This window comes from Drosophila ananassae, chromosome 3R, assembly GCF_017639315.1.
Source record: "Drosophila ananassae strain 14024-0371.13 chromosome 3R, ASM1763931v2, whole genome shotgun sequence".
Taxonomy (NCBI): Eukaryota; Metazoa; Arthropoda; class Insecta; order Diptera; family Drosophilidae; genus Drosophila; species Drosophila ananassae.
In genome coordinates, this window is record NC_057930.1 from 8,204,445 (window position 1) to 8,220,510 (window position 16,066).

Below are 16,066 nucleotides of genomic sequence, written 5' to 3' on the forward strand. Positions count from 1 at the left end.
TCATCTATTTATTTCTTTGAAAAATTTGTTCAGATTATTTCAGATAAAATATATTCTTATTCGGCACGTGCAAGAAAAAAAATTCAGGAACATGCCGAGTAAGAATATATTTTTTTGGTACAATTTTGTACACCTATATAGCATATTTTCATCACCAAAATTGATATCAGATAAATTGGTCTTGGCATTAAGGTTCGGTACCGGCTTGGCAAAACTTTGGCTTGGAAGAAATTTGCGTAGATGTAAATCACTTTTGATTAACTAAATTGGAAATAAAGGGGACATTGGTGTCACCAGACAAAATATTACACATAAAAAAATAAATATTAAAAATATTCTTATTCTGCACATGGAACAATAAAAATGAACCATATAAACACTTGACGGGTAAAAATGTTTTCAATATGTAATTTTTTATAAATATATTGCATATTTTCGACACCAAAAATTATATCAGATATTTTGGGCGTGTCAGGCGAGTTCGCCACCGATTACAATACTATAATACTAAAACGGTTTCGCTTTTACAAACTGCTTTAGTTTCGGGTATGTATGGTATTAATTTAATTTTAAAGTTTCATTTATTTCAGCTTGATTTGTTAATATAATATAAAATTTTGGACCAACTGCCACACAAGTATATGCTTGATCGAGGTAACATCTTACATTCCCATTTATCTTAAATTTCTGTATTAAAACATAATCGGCAACTGGCCTTCAAAAATCTGAATCCAATAACTTTTTAATTAACCAGTTCTTGAAACTCAAAGAGTATTAAGTTTATTTTTTATGTACGGCACACAAAAAATTACAATACGGAGTTGATAAAGATTTGGGAACTTCACAGATAAATCTTCTCAAAGTCACACACTGCTCGTCATTCAGTGCACTGTGTTGTGTTTCTGGAATAATATAAAAAGCATCACAATGTTCGTTGCCGCCAAAATTGTTCGGTTCTCCTATTCGCCAAATATTCAATGTTATTGGTTTTCCATTTGAAAACCACTTATGTTCTCCGTGATTTGCCAAATCGGTGCCAGATGTCCAATAAAAGTTGGTCAGCTCTTTATCCTTCATGTATTCACTAATTAAATTCCACTCATCCATGGTTTCAAAGGTAATTAAATGTGTATCCATACTTCTACAATATTCATAGGCACCGAACCAGTTGGTTTCTTTTTTGGACTCGAAAAAGTAGTGACTATTTCCAATTTTTACAAAAGGAGCGTTCTCTTGGCTTAAAAATCCGGCAATTTCTAAAATAATAAATTAAATAAACAAAATTAAATTATTAATAAATGATCCCCAGTTTATACCATTATCGATCCCTTTTGGAATTTCTTGGCCCTTAAAAAAGGAAACATATCCCCAGAACAATAGAAAAAAAAATTCAATTTTCTGAAACATTCTTAAAAGACTAAGGTAAATATTTAAAGTTATTTTCTTTTTATTGTTTTTTTTAGCTAATGACTAAAAAATTATCATAGTTTAAAAAACGCGAAAAGAAAAGTTGGTTTTTATCTTTCGTGTATCTCAATTTTTGCTAATGTGTAAGACTTATGTCTTCCTGAGGTTTGCATTTAATTAGAACAAATATACAAAAATTTTCAACAATTTAACGTTCTGGAGTATTTTATTTCTCCTAAAAAATATTTTAAAAATCAAAGAAAGAAATCTAAACTATTATAAACTGGAAGTACCATTTCTGTACTCCTACTATCTGCTATAGATTTGCTGTAAATCTGTATCAAAACCTAAAAAAACCATACTATTTTACAGATTTTTTTCTACCATATTTTCTGGTGAATCCCCATTGAAAAATGGTATAACCCGATTCTCATCTGGTTCTAAGCTATTTAAAGAAAATCATTTTTAAGTTACAATACGGAAATATGAAAATATCCTATTTCTTCTATAACCATTTAGGGGTTTTTACCACTAAGGGATTTTTAATATCAAAGAATAAGAAAAAATAATAGTTTGAAAAATGGAATCCATTTATTTTTATCAAAGATAAGAAAAAAAAATATGGAAGTTGTGTATGTTTAATCACCAGGTAATACTTGATTTGAGGGAGATGATAAAATTAAATGGAAAAATATGGCTTATACTTAATATTAAACTTATTTCAAAATTGTTTCCAATATTTGGCCATTTGTGGTAAATCAACTCTTTATAAAAATATCCTTGTTAAATAATTTCTCATGAGGTTAAGATATAAAAAATATGCTCTATAAAAATCTTGCTCTATAAAATATGAGAAACGAGCTCTTCTTAAAAGTAGTAGCCAAATGTCCACCACATATTTAAGACTTGCGATTGCAGTTGGAGTTCTGATTATCAGAAGCTGAAAAAAATATCACCGCCAGTGACGTCACTACCGTCAGTCCTTGATGAAAATCAGTGGGGTCACATCTTGGATAACCGCTATTGGACATCCGGCACTGATAATGCCTACCTCAACCGTAAGCATTACAGGTTTTCGACAGAATATATGGCATAAAGGACAGCGAAGCAATTCAGGAGGAAAGGAACATTGCGATGAAATTGGTTATGAAAGGCAAGCTTCGAGTAGTCACAGATTAAATGACGATAAGTGCACTGAGAAAAAATTATTTATATGCAGATGGGATTGGAATGTTACTGCACAAAGATCTTTGTAAAGAAAAAAATTAACTCAAATGTATTTTCAATCAAAAAATCTAACCCAATGCCAGACAGTGGAAAAGTTTTGATTTTATTATTTTTCGAGCCAATTATTGTACCAATGAAGTCTTCCTTGTAAATTTTTTCCTATATGATGTGGTTGTTTTAAATTAAAACGCCGGTCTATAAGCTGAATAACTAATACCAAAAATATCAGAGTCGGACAGCAAACTTTATTTCCGAGACTTTACTATTTATAGCTTCGTTAATGACAATTCGTTATTCATACCTTGGTTAATGACTTTTGTATGGATTCAAGATAAACTAATTTGAAAACCAATTTGTTAGCAATTACAAAAAAAAATAGCATGGGTCTATTTTTTGTTCTGAACTAGCCAGGATTTAATTTATTCCCAGTCGCATCAATCAAGACCCTTTACACATACGTGTCCGAGGGGAATGAGTGTAGTTATCTCTCATTTCGTTTTCATTCAACAAAATAAATTTCATTCATTTAGTTAATTTGTGGTACGTGTCCTTTGGCCAAAAGGTTTAACAAACTTTAGTCTGATCCGTGGTCTTGCACCCTGGAGGCACGACGTCGCAACTGCCGCAATATAAACTGTCTATTGATATACTATATCCATTTGTCTTTGCATTAATTTAATCTGGTGGCAATTAAAGAGGAGCGTGTCGGGTCTGTCTAGGATTTGACTTCGTATTGCCTGCTTGGTATCGCCATGAATATATCTGGCATAAATGTTGTTATAATTTGTGGGCGCCTAATTAGTTGACTTTCGGTGTTAGCCGACCCGATCCAATTAGTTAGATAATTCAATTCAAATAATAGAGGGCCAATGAGAGACTTTCTTCTGGTATTTTCACTGAATGAATGAAGCGAATCCAAGGAAGAGTTATTTTACCCTTATCCTACATTTGGGTATCCTTCCCATGGGGCAATGGATTTCTTTCCTGCAAAAAAACATTTAAATAGAGTTTAGTTCTGATATTGAAATTTATGTAACACGCAATCCGTTTTGCTAGATTTCCCTCCTTGCGTTATCCTTTTTCTTATCTAAACATGTTTAACAATTACCAACGTAATCCCTAAGGGTATACGAATTTCATCAGCCAAAAGGGCTGAATTGCCTTGGTTTTTTATTGCCATTTTTTTGTTTTGGATTTTCTGTTCTGTGTTTTGTTTGTTGAGTTTGGTCTTTCGGTTTTGTGCTTGTTAGCCAATGCGCGCCCCTTTCTTTTGGTTCGGTTGCAGCCTTTAGCCAAAAGCCAGGACCAACTAATTTACTGAGCCACCAGCCACCAGCCACCAGGCACCAGGCACCACCCTGCCCCGCTTAATACCCAGCCAGATGCAGATATTGCTGGAAAGGATGCTGACGGCGGCGGTGGCAAGGATACTGGGGAGAATGGCACAAGTAACAAATCAAACGAGTGCTTTTGTAAATTACATTTGAATTATCCGCTCCTTCCCTCTCTCTCTGTGTGTGCGATTGTTGGTGTGAGTGGGGATGGTACGGTGAAGTCCCCCTTTGGTGCATTCATTCATTCACTCGTTGCCTCGTTCATTTGCGTGCGTTTGTATGCAGGCACTTTTTGTGTGTGACTGCCACTGCCACCAGCAATAGCACCATCACCACCACTGCTGCCACCACATGGCAAACATCCTTGGAGCATGGAGAAGCGGCGGAGGAGCCAAGGATCAGCTGGATGGGTGGGGTAACTGCCTGGCAAAGTGGATCAAACAGCCAAAGTTAATAAACACTTTGCCAGTTGCCACACCCTCCCCACTCCCTACTCTCCTCCTAACCCTTTCGTCCTTTTTGGCTCTTTGTCCATTTTCAGTGTCCATTGCAATTTGCCTGTTTGTTAGTGTTGTTAGTGTTGCATGTGCCGTTTGTGTGTTTGTTGCAAAGTGAAATTGAATGCAAATAGAAAAACAAACACACTTGCAAACACAACATGGGCACATAACCATTTCACTTAAATTTACGCGTTTTCATTTCAATTAAAACAATTCGCATACCGCAACGACGAAACATTTAACGAACATTTGGCGCCATTAAGTAGGCTATGTGTTATATATACACCCAACCCCACCACACCCTACACCCCACACTCCAGACCCCTTTTTTACACCGCCCCTGTTGGGTGAGCCCCCTTTTTTCGGTGCATGCAAATGGCCTGTTAAGTATGCCACAGACAAATGGCTAATTATTTATGGCCAAAAGGTACAACGAGCCACCAAATTAAGGTCGTCGCCGTCATCGCGCCGTTGTCTCCTTCGGCTCTCAGCCATTTTGTGTGATTAACAAACAACAAATTCGCCTCCGGAATTGGGTCGCTGAATTTGTTAGGATTTTTCTTTTCGGCAACGTCCTTCGACTCCTGCCAGTCTCGGTGCCTCATCATAGCAAATGTCTTTGAGCCGTCTAATGAATAACTTGTAGTCCAATTTATGACGGAGCTTCCAAGGCATCCCATATGCATTTCCTATCTGCATTCTGATACAAAAAATATTTGAAAAGACAGCCAACTATTATGTTATATATTCATGCATCGGTAGAGTTGTTTGTAACAAGTCTGCACTTTTAATTTAAGTTCATGTTCCATAATTAAAGCCATTGTATTTTTCGCTTGTAAGCTTGTAAACAAACAAATTTTAGCCACAAAATAAACATGTTTTTATGGCCTTCACCTAATTGAATTGTGTAGGCCATGTTGCTAAACCCAAAATGAAATTTAATCAAGTTTTTCTTTATTTTTTGTCTCCAAATACGAAAACATGTTCTATCTTCATTATCTAATGATATAAAAAACAGGAAAATATTGATCAGATTCGACAGGAAAATCTGAAAACCTTTAAGCTTTATAAAATCAAAGTAGAGTGTGTCATTTTCTCAGACAAACATTCTTTTGAGAAAGCTGCTATTTACAGTCCTGCAGATTAAAGCTGAGTACATTTAGTAAAAAATGCAACTGCAAGGGGCTGATTTTTTTAGCAAGTATTCAGGGAGCTGCTCCTGGTGCCATAACAAATTTTAGCCAAAAAAACAAACTTGTCATGTGTCAAATGTGTCAATGGCGAGAGGAAATCACTCGGCCCGAACCCAAAATGGAGACCCCGACCCGGAAGGAGACTTCAACTAGGAGTCGAAGAAACTGTGGCACTTTTAACGGAAATATTGAACTCCACAGTGGCAGGAGTCTGGTGGTGGTGTGGAGGAGGACAAGGAGGATGGCTTTCAGTTGCGAATGTAATGAAGTTCGAGCAAAAATGCGGAGAAGCAAAAGACACGCAGCAATGCTTGCTTTCCACAGAGGTCCTACCTCAGGTCCTGGCACCGTTGGCACCGTTGTCCTGCCCCTGTGACAAGTGAGCGACGTAGAAATGCGGCGGAAATGAATTTTATGCTCAGTGGCAAGCCAGCAGAACCAATAAAATCTATCCAATGGACAAGTGCACAAATATATGGAAGTACACACATAGAAAGTTGCATTCAAATGGTATGGCGAGTGCCTGCCTGGAGGTTAGCAAAATGTTAGCTAAATGTTGGGAAAACAACAAAATGTTTGTGCATTATTTACGGGTTCCTGGCATTTTATGCTAATAAATTACCAATATGCATGAAGGCAAAACTTTTGTTGCCACGCAGGTGGCAAAGGGGTGGCAAATGGCAAGGAAGTTCCCACTGAAACTGACAAACTGTTCGCACACACACCACGTCATCCCTACATATGGGGCAACGCATTTATTATTTTTTGATATTTTTTTACTCTGCATACAAGCACACACCACACACACACACCCAACCTGGAAAATCGAACTGTGAAAAAAGCAAGAGACACAACGCGAAAAGTCAGAACCACCAACTAAACCAACAATTTTCCTTTTTTTTTTTTGTGGGTTTTCATTGTGTGGGTGATGTCTATCGGTGTGTGTGTGTGTGTGTGTTTGCGTGTGTAAGTGAGCGCTGTGCCTTGCTTGACGCCAAAGAAATTTGGCGTCAGTTTTATGCGAAAACCAAAAGGCAAAAAAGAAGGTAGCATTCTCGGTTATTCGGAACAGAGGGTTGGGGGCTGCAACAATGGCAAACAAAAATCCGGAAAAAATAGCAAATCGTATAAAAATAGCTAAAAACAGACACGCACACACAGCCGAGCTCTGGGGGGTGGGGGATATTTTTGGGGGGCAGTCCTAGAAAAAACGTACACCCTAAAAAAATAATACTTCAAAAATAAGTCATCAAAAGGACACCATTTTGCAATGCATGTCCATGTAGCGATAACCATTAAAATGTTTCATATATGAACTCTGACTATAAATATTAAATTATGAAATTTGGCAGAAGCTAATTTAATAAACTCACAAAAAGTGTATACTTTTATGAGAGTTCAGTTTGCTTTCATTTATACGGAAACCTTTTAATTCCATACCAAATTTGTTCAGTGTAGCCGGGATAGGGTAGACTATGCAGATCGACAGAAACCGAGATTCGAATCGCAGTCAGAGCTTCAGCTAATGTGGCATTTTGACAGGAAGCGGCAAATGCAGCCAAACAGCCAACAGGCTTGGCTAATGGACACGTCCTCTGATAAGCCACGAATAGGAGCCGAAAGGGTGCAGGATCTGGTTTCTTCCTTGTGGGCGGGGGAGGACCCAAAAGTGCCTCAAGCTAAAAGCAAAAGTCACTGATTGGAAGGACATTGAGGTTTGGAGGGATCACATTTTCAGGAAACCCAATAAGGTAAGGCTTCATTAAAAATTACCAACGAACTTTAATCTCAATCCCTAAATCAAATCAGGTTCCTTTGCACAAAATAGAGCATTGCCAGTTCGTTCCTGGCTTTTACGGGCGAAGGGTGCATTTCGGGTCGGAATCCTCTCGAAATACGGGAAAACACACAACTAAGGGAAATGCAAGAAATTTCGCCGTTGAACTCAAGTAGCTATCATACACGTACGGGCATACATATAGGTGTATCCTTTTCTATTTTTTTCTTGTATCCTTTTGCTTGGCAGGTAAATATGGCTGTCGCTGCACAGATAACGCTAACACCGCTGAACTTTCACCGATCTCCCCCACACCCAAACACACACACCAACAACACTGGAGTTTTCTTTGGCTTTCTCCGGATTGCCATTTCCCTTTTGCCCTGCGTGGCAGCACATTTATGCATTTGCTATTTTTGCAAAGGACACACAGGCAAGCAGACATATGTACACGCGTGCACACACACACGGACAGAGGGAAACAAAATCCAAATATTATTGAAAACCAAAATTTCAAGGTAAACACAGCTGCAGTTTTGGCAACAGGAAAGGACTTTCTGGAGTAAGCGTAAAATACGTTTTGTCACAATATTTTAAACTGCAGCAGCGGCAGTGGCAGTGGCAGCGGCACCAGGAGCCGCAGCCGCAGCAGCCCCTGCAGCGCTTGACAACCGGCTTTAAGCCGGGGTCTTAGCCATCCAACCCACTTGGCTCCGATCGCTTCCGGGCATCGTTTTTCGGGTAATTTTTCTGCCTTATCGGCCTAATGGCATCGCAATATAGAGTAGAGCAATTAAGCGGCCATTGTCTTTGGTGTCTGTGTCGTTTGCCGTTCTGCCGTTTCCAGGATAATTTACGGAGTGTCGCAGAGTCCGTCTGTCCGCCGTAACATAACTCAAGGCGAGCAACAATTGCCGGAGTTGGCTGGCTTCTAAGCCAAAGGGAAATTATTGCATACTTAGACGGGCAGGCGGGCAGCCAGGATGGGGAGCAGGATGTGCAGGAAAAGGATGCCCTCTAAAATGCATTCGCAGCGGAAATGCCAGGGAAACTGCATAAAAACTAGGTGAAAAGATGACTGCCAGTGTGGCTCTGTTCGGCTGGTGTGTGAGTGGGAAAATGAATTTATATGGCACTTAAAAGCCAAGTCGACGCAGCCAGGACCTCCTCGGCGTTTGTGGGTATTTGTGTGACAGCCCGAGAAGGAGGAAAAGTGTAAACATGCCCGACAACACCAAACGAGAACAAACACATTGAGATTTTGGCAAAGTAAGATAAATACTTCATACTGTCTGATGAAGGATTGAAATGAGAATGCATAGCAATCCATAGAACCTGATGGCTTGAATTTTAAATTGTCACCTTGGTCGAAACTATGATACAATTTTGCAATATGCAGGAGCCAAATATCCAGCAGTTTATATCCTTTTTCAATTCAAATTTGAATCAAAAATGCTTGCAAGAATGTCATTTCAAAAGTATTCGTTACTCAAGGTAACTTTATAAAATTTAATAATTGGTTTAAAGACTTAAACAGTATTCAATTGTAAGCCAAACTATTCTTAAACCAAATAAATTAAATTCAAAGGGGAAGAAATGGTCTTTCTCTTGGTCTTCTTTACGGCGCAAACCCAAAATGCAGCGCCTTCACTTTTCACAAAAGTCATTGTTGGCCGCAAGAAAAGTTGGCCAAGACTTTTTTATATACATTGTTGGAGGCAACCTTTGGAACACCGCCTTTGGCCAGTCTCAATGGCAAAATGCTCCCTCAAGTGAATACATTTAATTGCTAACAAACGCCAAAGGTTCAAAGGGCTGCAGACAATTGGCGCCACATGTCCTTCGTTTACATGCGAATGATGCTGAAACGCACTTGATATAGCAATTTGTTTAAGGATTTTCCAGCTTATAATCAGCCAGCAATAATTAAACTTATGCACTAATTGGGAAATAAAATTCATGCAAGATCCGCCCAAACTTTTCCTACGAGAAAACTTTCTCCTAAGCGCACGAAGTGGAAGCAATAAATTTCTTGCCAACTTCAAATCTTTCGGCTAACTGTTATCCTGGCTGTTAGTAACAGTGGCTAATTTGGTACATGGACTTTCTCTTTGAATGTTGTCCTGACTAAGAGAGTCTCCCCTTCTGTTAGGGTTAACATTGAGCAAAGGAAGCGTTTGTACAGGAAAGTGTTTCTGTTAGCCCCTCGATTTACAGAGAGCTTTCACAAATTTTTGCTAAGATGGTGTAAGTTTAATGTTATTTTGAATAAGAGTTCTGTAAAAAGGAGCTGCTTGGGTTTCAATATATTTTATTTTAATTTGAAAGTTTTTATTAAATTTCTAGTGAAACTCAGTTTTTCGCTCCAGTAGTTAAAAAATATTTAAATCTTATGTATGTATGTATATCGGTTAGATCTTTCAAAAAACAAGTAATTAGAACCGAAAAACAAGATATAGTATATTTATTTATGTATGTTTAATGTTTAGTTAATTTTCCAACCAATTTATAATAAATAAAATTCCTAATTTAAATTTGATTTAATTACAATTACAATATTTTTTTTGAAGGGCTTGAGGCTAAAATAAAAGTTTAAAAATGTTAGTAAAATTTACCACAACCATTAAAGGTCTGAAGGAAAACTTGACAACTTGAAATAGCTTAAAATGTTGGAAAAGTGTAAAGTTGTGCACCCACTGTTTTCCATGTTAATTATTTAATGGGACCCAATTATTTACAATCGCGTTGTACAAGTTAACGCCACAAAAATAAACTTCCCGGCTTGTTCATTTCTTTTCAACTAATTGCGGAAAATTAACTTTTCTTGAAAATTCTAGGGAGATGGGGGGGAGGATGGTTGAAAGTGTTTGTTTGTTAGTTGTTTCCCCTGCCATGAATTATAGAGAAAAACATTTAATAATGCACTTCAATATTTGAACACTGTTGCCGAAAGAGTGCAGCAAGGATTTCAGCCACCTCTCCCCTTTACTCCTTTTCTCTCTCTCGCTCACTCTTTATTTTTTCGCACTTCACCCCGCCCTCATTCCGCCGCCGCCTTTTTTGGTTACCGGCTTCATGCCAGCAATTTAATTAATCTGCACAAAATATGCAACACAGCAAAAGTTTGCCAGCAAACAGCAACAACGGCGACAACAACACAAACGGCAGCAGCAGACAGGCACAAAAATATACACACACCAGCACACACCACACATGTGTGGGAGTGCACGAGTGCGTGTGAGTGCATGCGTGAGTTGGAGAGCGGGTGTGTGGGTGTAGTGGGGATGTAGTGCCTAAAAGCAGGCAATGCCAAATGGCAAAAGGCGGAGAGCATCTTCAGCGATGCAGCCAAGAGCTGCAGCTGAAGTGGCAACAACAACAAAAGGAGCAGAAGCACCAGCTGAAGCCGGAGCAATACCAGCCGGAGCAGCAGCTGCAGCACCAGTGGCAGTGGCAATAAGATTACTTAATTGATTTAAATTTGCTTGTCTAGTAAGGGGAGAAAGTGCGGCCAGTGGGAGGGGCCTGGTTTGCTGGCGGGAACGGGTGGTGGGGTGGTGGGGAATGATATGGCACAGTGTCGCAAGCGATAATGAAGTTGTTGACAAGCTCTTGGGCCAATGGCAAGAAAATGCTAAACAACAATAACAACGGCCGAGGCAATAGGAAGTGCAAGTAATTGAAAAGCAGCCAAAGAAACACAGTCCACGACTGTGAGAAAATGCAAAGTACACATATAACCCATAAAAGGATTTTTTACAGGAGTTGTGAGGAAATTTTATGAGAATTGTCTTAAAGGTGGAAATAATAGGGACTAAAGATAAATAGCTCTGTAAAAAAAACTTTCTCTTATTATGTGTCTAAATATGGAGAAATCATATACTTTACTTTTAACATAATAGCTAATAAAAATAAAAAAATTAAAATAATATAAATATAGAATTAATTATATAACAAATTTCCGATTTTCAGATTAAAAATATAAAATATATATTTCATATTTCACATTTCATGAAATATATTTATCTTTCATTTTAATAAATATTAAAATTAGAAGCCTAACAACCAAATGAAACTTACTTTCTTTACCTTTATCCTTCTTCCGCATTACTGTTTAAAGTGTAAATCTATCCCAATTAGTTAAATTAATTTTCTTGCTGTGTTGTCATAATTTGTGCTCCTTAATCTTGTTGTTAGGGTCCTTTCTGTAACTCAGGATGTCGCTCAGGATAATGATGCGACGGCTGACGATGATGCCGCAGCAGCCGAGCAGCGGAGACAGCATGTCGCATGCATTATATTTATAACTTGTATAATTAATCACATTACGCTCTAAGGAATGCCCAAGAATAATATTCAACATGACCTAATGCCCATGTAATGGATGTCGATGTGTGTGCGAGGGTAAGTGTTGCCCCGGTCATGTCCACTGCGTCAATTTTGCCGCTGCACATGGACAATGTCCATAAGCCGCCAAATCATGGCTCGAACACCGTCAACCGACCCCAAAGGCATCATTTTGTTGCTTTGTTTTGCGAGTGTATAAGTGTGTGTGTGTGAGTGTCAAGTGTGTGTGTTGGTTTTTGTATCTGTGTGTGTGCTTTTGCGGTTGGCTGTTATTACGAGAGCGACGCGATGCCACTTTGCTCCCCTTCCCAGCCCGGCTCGTTAGCCTGTCCTGCATGGCCAGAAGCAGGGGCATCAGCAACAAGGACACAAATATAGATGCAGACATGGACAGGACCAGCCAGGCAGCCAGGCAGCCGGGGCAGCCAGCTTAGTCATGCCTGCCAGTGCTGCGTCGACATCATGCTCCATCTAACCAGTGCCAGCGCCTCCTGCCTTCCCTCTATCAGGCCAATGTATGTGACTTGCATGCTGCGACCAGCGCCAAAGTTTTGACTTCAATTTGCCCAGTTACAAATTTGGTCTGGCTGTTTTTCCTTCCATCCGATGTTTTTTTTTTCCTCCAGCTCGACCGCGTTCGCAAAAAACAACAAATCCAAGGAGGACGCCGGAGGAGCTAAAATGTGGTGAAAGACTTGACCAGCTTTGGGGCGACGTGTTTTGGCCACATCAGCCTCCGACTCGACTCTGTCTCGGTCTCGGGCCCAGCCACAGGGCCATCATCATCATCATCGCCCCAATGTTCGGAGAAATGTTCGGTGGTAGTTAAAACTATTTCCTAGTGCAAATGCCAAATCAGCCAACAGAAGGGATAGTTGCAGATGGCAAATGTGACAGGAATTCGGACAGGCCATTGATCCAAACTTTTAAAATTAAGAGGCTAATCTAGGAGCTCTCCTCAAGAAATGGCCAATGATTTTAGGTGTTTTTTGTTCTTTAAAAAATGTATTTAAACAAAAATCACTCACAGTCTTAAGTACTACACTTCTTCCTAAATAAGTGGGTTTTATTGATTCTGGAATCATTGAAAGTTTATTCTGGGATTCAATAAACTCTACAATAATCATCACAATGTTATCTAAAATATGTTGTTTTATCGTTTTTATATTTCATAAATTTTATAATAAAAATTATTTTTTCAAGTGATACAAAACACTTGTAGCTTCAGCCAAGCTAAAAAGTTCAGTGCACAAAAAATCAAAAGGAATGCGAAACGTCTTGGCCCTTTTGCGTTTTCTCGGTAGCGGAAATTGGAAAAATGCTGGCGGCATTTTGTTGGACAGGTCGCCAACGCAAAAGCAAATAAAATGATATAAAATAAAAGTAAAAAAAAATTGGAGCTTTGTGAAAAAAAATCAACTAAAACTGTCAGCGACAGCATTAAAACTAACAGGAATCGAGAGGAGCATTCTCAGCATTTTGCACATTCCCCGAGCTTCGACAGGATTCTGGTTCCAGGACCTCGTGAAATGGTAGGAGCGGAACAGGCTCTGCCTCGTGTGGCATGCCACATGCAATTCAATAAGAATTTCCCACAGGCCAGGACGAGGGGCGAAGGCGCTGCCAGGAGGAGGGTCAAGTATTTCAAATGCATTCCAGACACTTGCTGCGGATTTTGCAATTGTGTCACAGAGCGAGATAGGAAAAAAGGACTGAAAGGACTAGCAGGAGAGAAGGAGAGAGCCAGCGAGCATGAGGTGATTCTTGGCTATAACTACAACCTTTATGGCTACGTGATTTAAATTTATTGCGGAGCTAATAAACCAAGTACGGCTGCATTTTTATTTTCACCAAAAGGAACTTTATAACTTTTCGAAGTTGCGGGTTTCCTTTTCGACTTTTACACGAGCTAAGAATAAAATAAATTTTGTTAAATTCTTCAATAGAAGAATCTTATTTTATTGAAAACTTTACCAATCTACCAGTATCTGCAGATATGTTCCTGTAATTTATCCACTAATCATGGTCCGAATAACTCATTCTTTTAAAAAAATTCTACCAAATAACAAAAGAGGCCGTCACTGGTGTCGGAGACTCGCATATAAAGCTGGTGTTTCTTGAGCAGGGGACATCGTTTAAACCAGAATCTGCCAAGGCTAATGCAATTGAAAGTAAAACACATCGTTCGTTGCAGTCCGCATTATTGGGTTCATTGGGAAGCCACAGATCGGATGATATAGCCTCGGCGGTTGTGAACCAAACGTGATTTCCTGTGAACGCAAAGTCTGAGCCAGAAGTCCAGTAAAAACCACTGGTCAGATTATACTCCTGTAGGGCCTCCAATTCGACCAGGGTCTCCAAGGTGACTAGTTCGGAGCCCAATTTGCGACAAGAGTGGTAGGCCCCATACCAGTTCACAGTCTTCGAATTCTCAATGTAATAATAGCCGCCACCTATTTTCACAAAGGGATCCATAGTTATATTGGCCCTTTCAGGAATTCCTAATAGAAATAGCATTTATAAAATTAAATTAAAAAACACTGAGATTAATGCAGTAATAGCTTACCATCTTCAATGAACGGGCTTATACTGTAGGCCTTTACAAGGCAAAGTATTCCCAAAAAAGCGACCACTTTACCGACTACGGAAAACATTGTACTACAACTGCTTTTAGAATTTTGCGGAAGGTCTTTTATATTCAAAGACCATGTATCTAATCAGCACAATTTGCCAAAAAGTTCAAAGTAAATTTGGCTATATTAATAAAACAATCAAAGTGCCAATAACCTAATTTCTTTCTTCCGATGATGTTATCAGAGACATTCGGCCTAATAAAGATTAAAAATTAATCTTATTGCCGGTAGGAAATGATTCTCAAATGTTTAAGTAAATATAAAGTCAGCTATTTAAGCGTAATAGCATGCTTATAACATTAATGAAAATGTTAAAAATTTCATATAATTTAACATCCGCCATTAAATTAACATTGTATTCTTGGAAATACAGACTTTTTATTATGCTGTCCTACAGGATTGTTTCAGTTATTTGTTTCCAAAAAGGAAAAGTATGAAACAAAATTGTATTTTTAGAATCAAAGCTTTAAAATTAAGTATAAACTTGATAAAAGAAAGGAATGAGTACTGGGTATTTTATAGTCGACAAATCAAATTACATGTGGACATGTTCTTGTTTTACATTGTGAGGTAAGTTTCTTTTTAAATCGCACTAGATTAATAACAGATGGCATTATCTTTTACAATTATAATCTTAATGAGGATATCCTGTCTGTCCGTCTACCATCTGTTTATTAATTCGTTAAATAGTTCTAAATTTTAAAACTACCATCTTTTCCAAGCTTTTCACTTATTCTTCTACCCTTTACACTATGCGATTCTTCTGCATCGCATTTTATAAGTCGGATCGGCTGGGATCAGTCGACTATATATAGCAACCATATAACTGATTGATCGGGAATGCCATAACTTTACTTTTTTTTTAAAAACCTGGGCAATTTAGCCTAGCCATCCTAGCAATTTGGCAACCTAATCCGACCTAAACATTTTTATAAAGATCTGCCGAGGATCAGCCATTTAACTGCTTGATCGGGAATGTCGTAACTTTGGTGTTTTTTAAATTAGAAGATTGGACAAGATTGGAAGATTAAGTTAGAAGACAAACTAATCTGATTTATCAAATTTCATAAGAATCGACGGACTATACCCTATAAGCTATCTTATTACCTAGCTGCTAGATATACCCTATAACAGCTTAATAGCTGTTAGATAACTGAACACTACTTGGTAAGAGCTAACACAACCTTGGTTATATTTAAGATAGAAGCTTGGGTCTTTTTCTAAAATTTTTTTTTCCAAAATTGAAGTAAAAAATGAATTCTCATAAGGCTCGACTTACTATATCCGATCCGATATGTATCTAATAATAAGAAGTGCTACTTAACTTAAGTATATCAGCTTAGGCTTCGTCCTTTCTTATTTTGAACTCATTCCTTCCAACCGCCTTTGTTTCGTGTCAAAATTTGACAGCTATAAAACTCAAGTTCTTTTTCTGTCGGAACCACGAACTTTGAAAAGGATATTAATTGAATTAGTTCCTTTGAACTGAGTTCATGGAAGGAATTATCAAAATTTTAATTTTTGAAATGTCTAAAAAATGTCTAAATAATTCAACAAATATAATTATAATTTTTAATAGTAATAAAATAATTAGTAATTAAATAATTAATTTTTAAATAATTTGATTTGAACTAATAACTATTTTTAA

The 16,066-nt window shown here is 38.0% G+C and overlaps 1 protein-coding gene and 1 long non-coding RNA gene across 2 annotated transcripts; one reads left to right on the forward strand and one right to left on the reverse strand.

Annotated features, from left to right (window-relative positions):
* Window positions 1-7,068: 7,068 nt before the first annotated feature.
* Window positions 7,069-8,066, forward strand: LOC116656080. Its single transcript, XR_004311091.2, has 3 exons — window positions 7,069-7,412; window positions 7,471-7,625; window positions 7,688-8,066. It is a non-coding gene; the product is annotated as an uncharacterized LOC116656080 (long non-coding RNA).
* Window positions 8,067-13,736: 5,670 nt separating this feature from the next.
* Window positions 13,737-14,439, reverse strand: LOC116656013 (C-type lectin 37Da-like). Its single transcript, XM_032455111.2, has 2 exons — window positions 14,352-14,439; window positions 13,737-14,286 (listed from the first exon to the last, which is right to left on the reverse strand). The coding sequence occupies exons 1-2, from the start codon at window positions 14,437-14,439 to the stop codon at window positions 13,841-13,843; spliced, it is 534 nt and encodes a 177-aa protein (XP_032311002.1). The 3' UTR covers window positions 13,737-13,840.
* Between the last annotated feature and the right edge of the window lie 1,627 nt (window positions 14,440-16,066).

What these genes read in the sequence shown, in the direction of transcription:
- LOC116656013 (XM_032455111.2), bottom strand. Translation starts at nt 14,439, where the DNA reads ATGTTTTCCGTAGTCGGTAAAGTGGTCGCTTTTTTGGGAATACTTTGC. An exon ending in AAGCCCGTTCATTGAAGATG is followed by an intron (nt 14,287 to 14,351) that starts GTAAGCTATTAC and finishes TATTTCTATTAG; the next exon opens with GAATTCCTGAAAGGGCCAAT.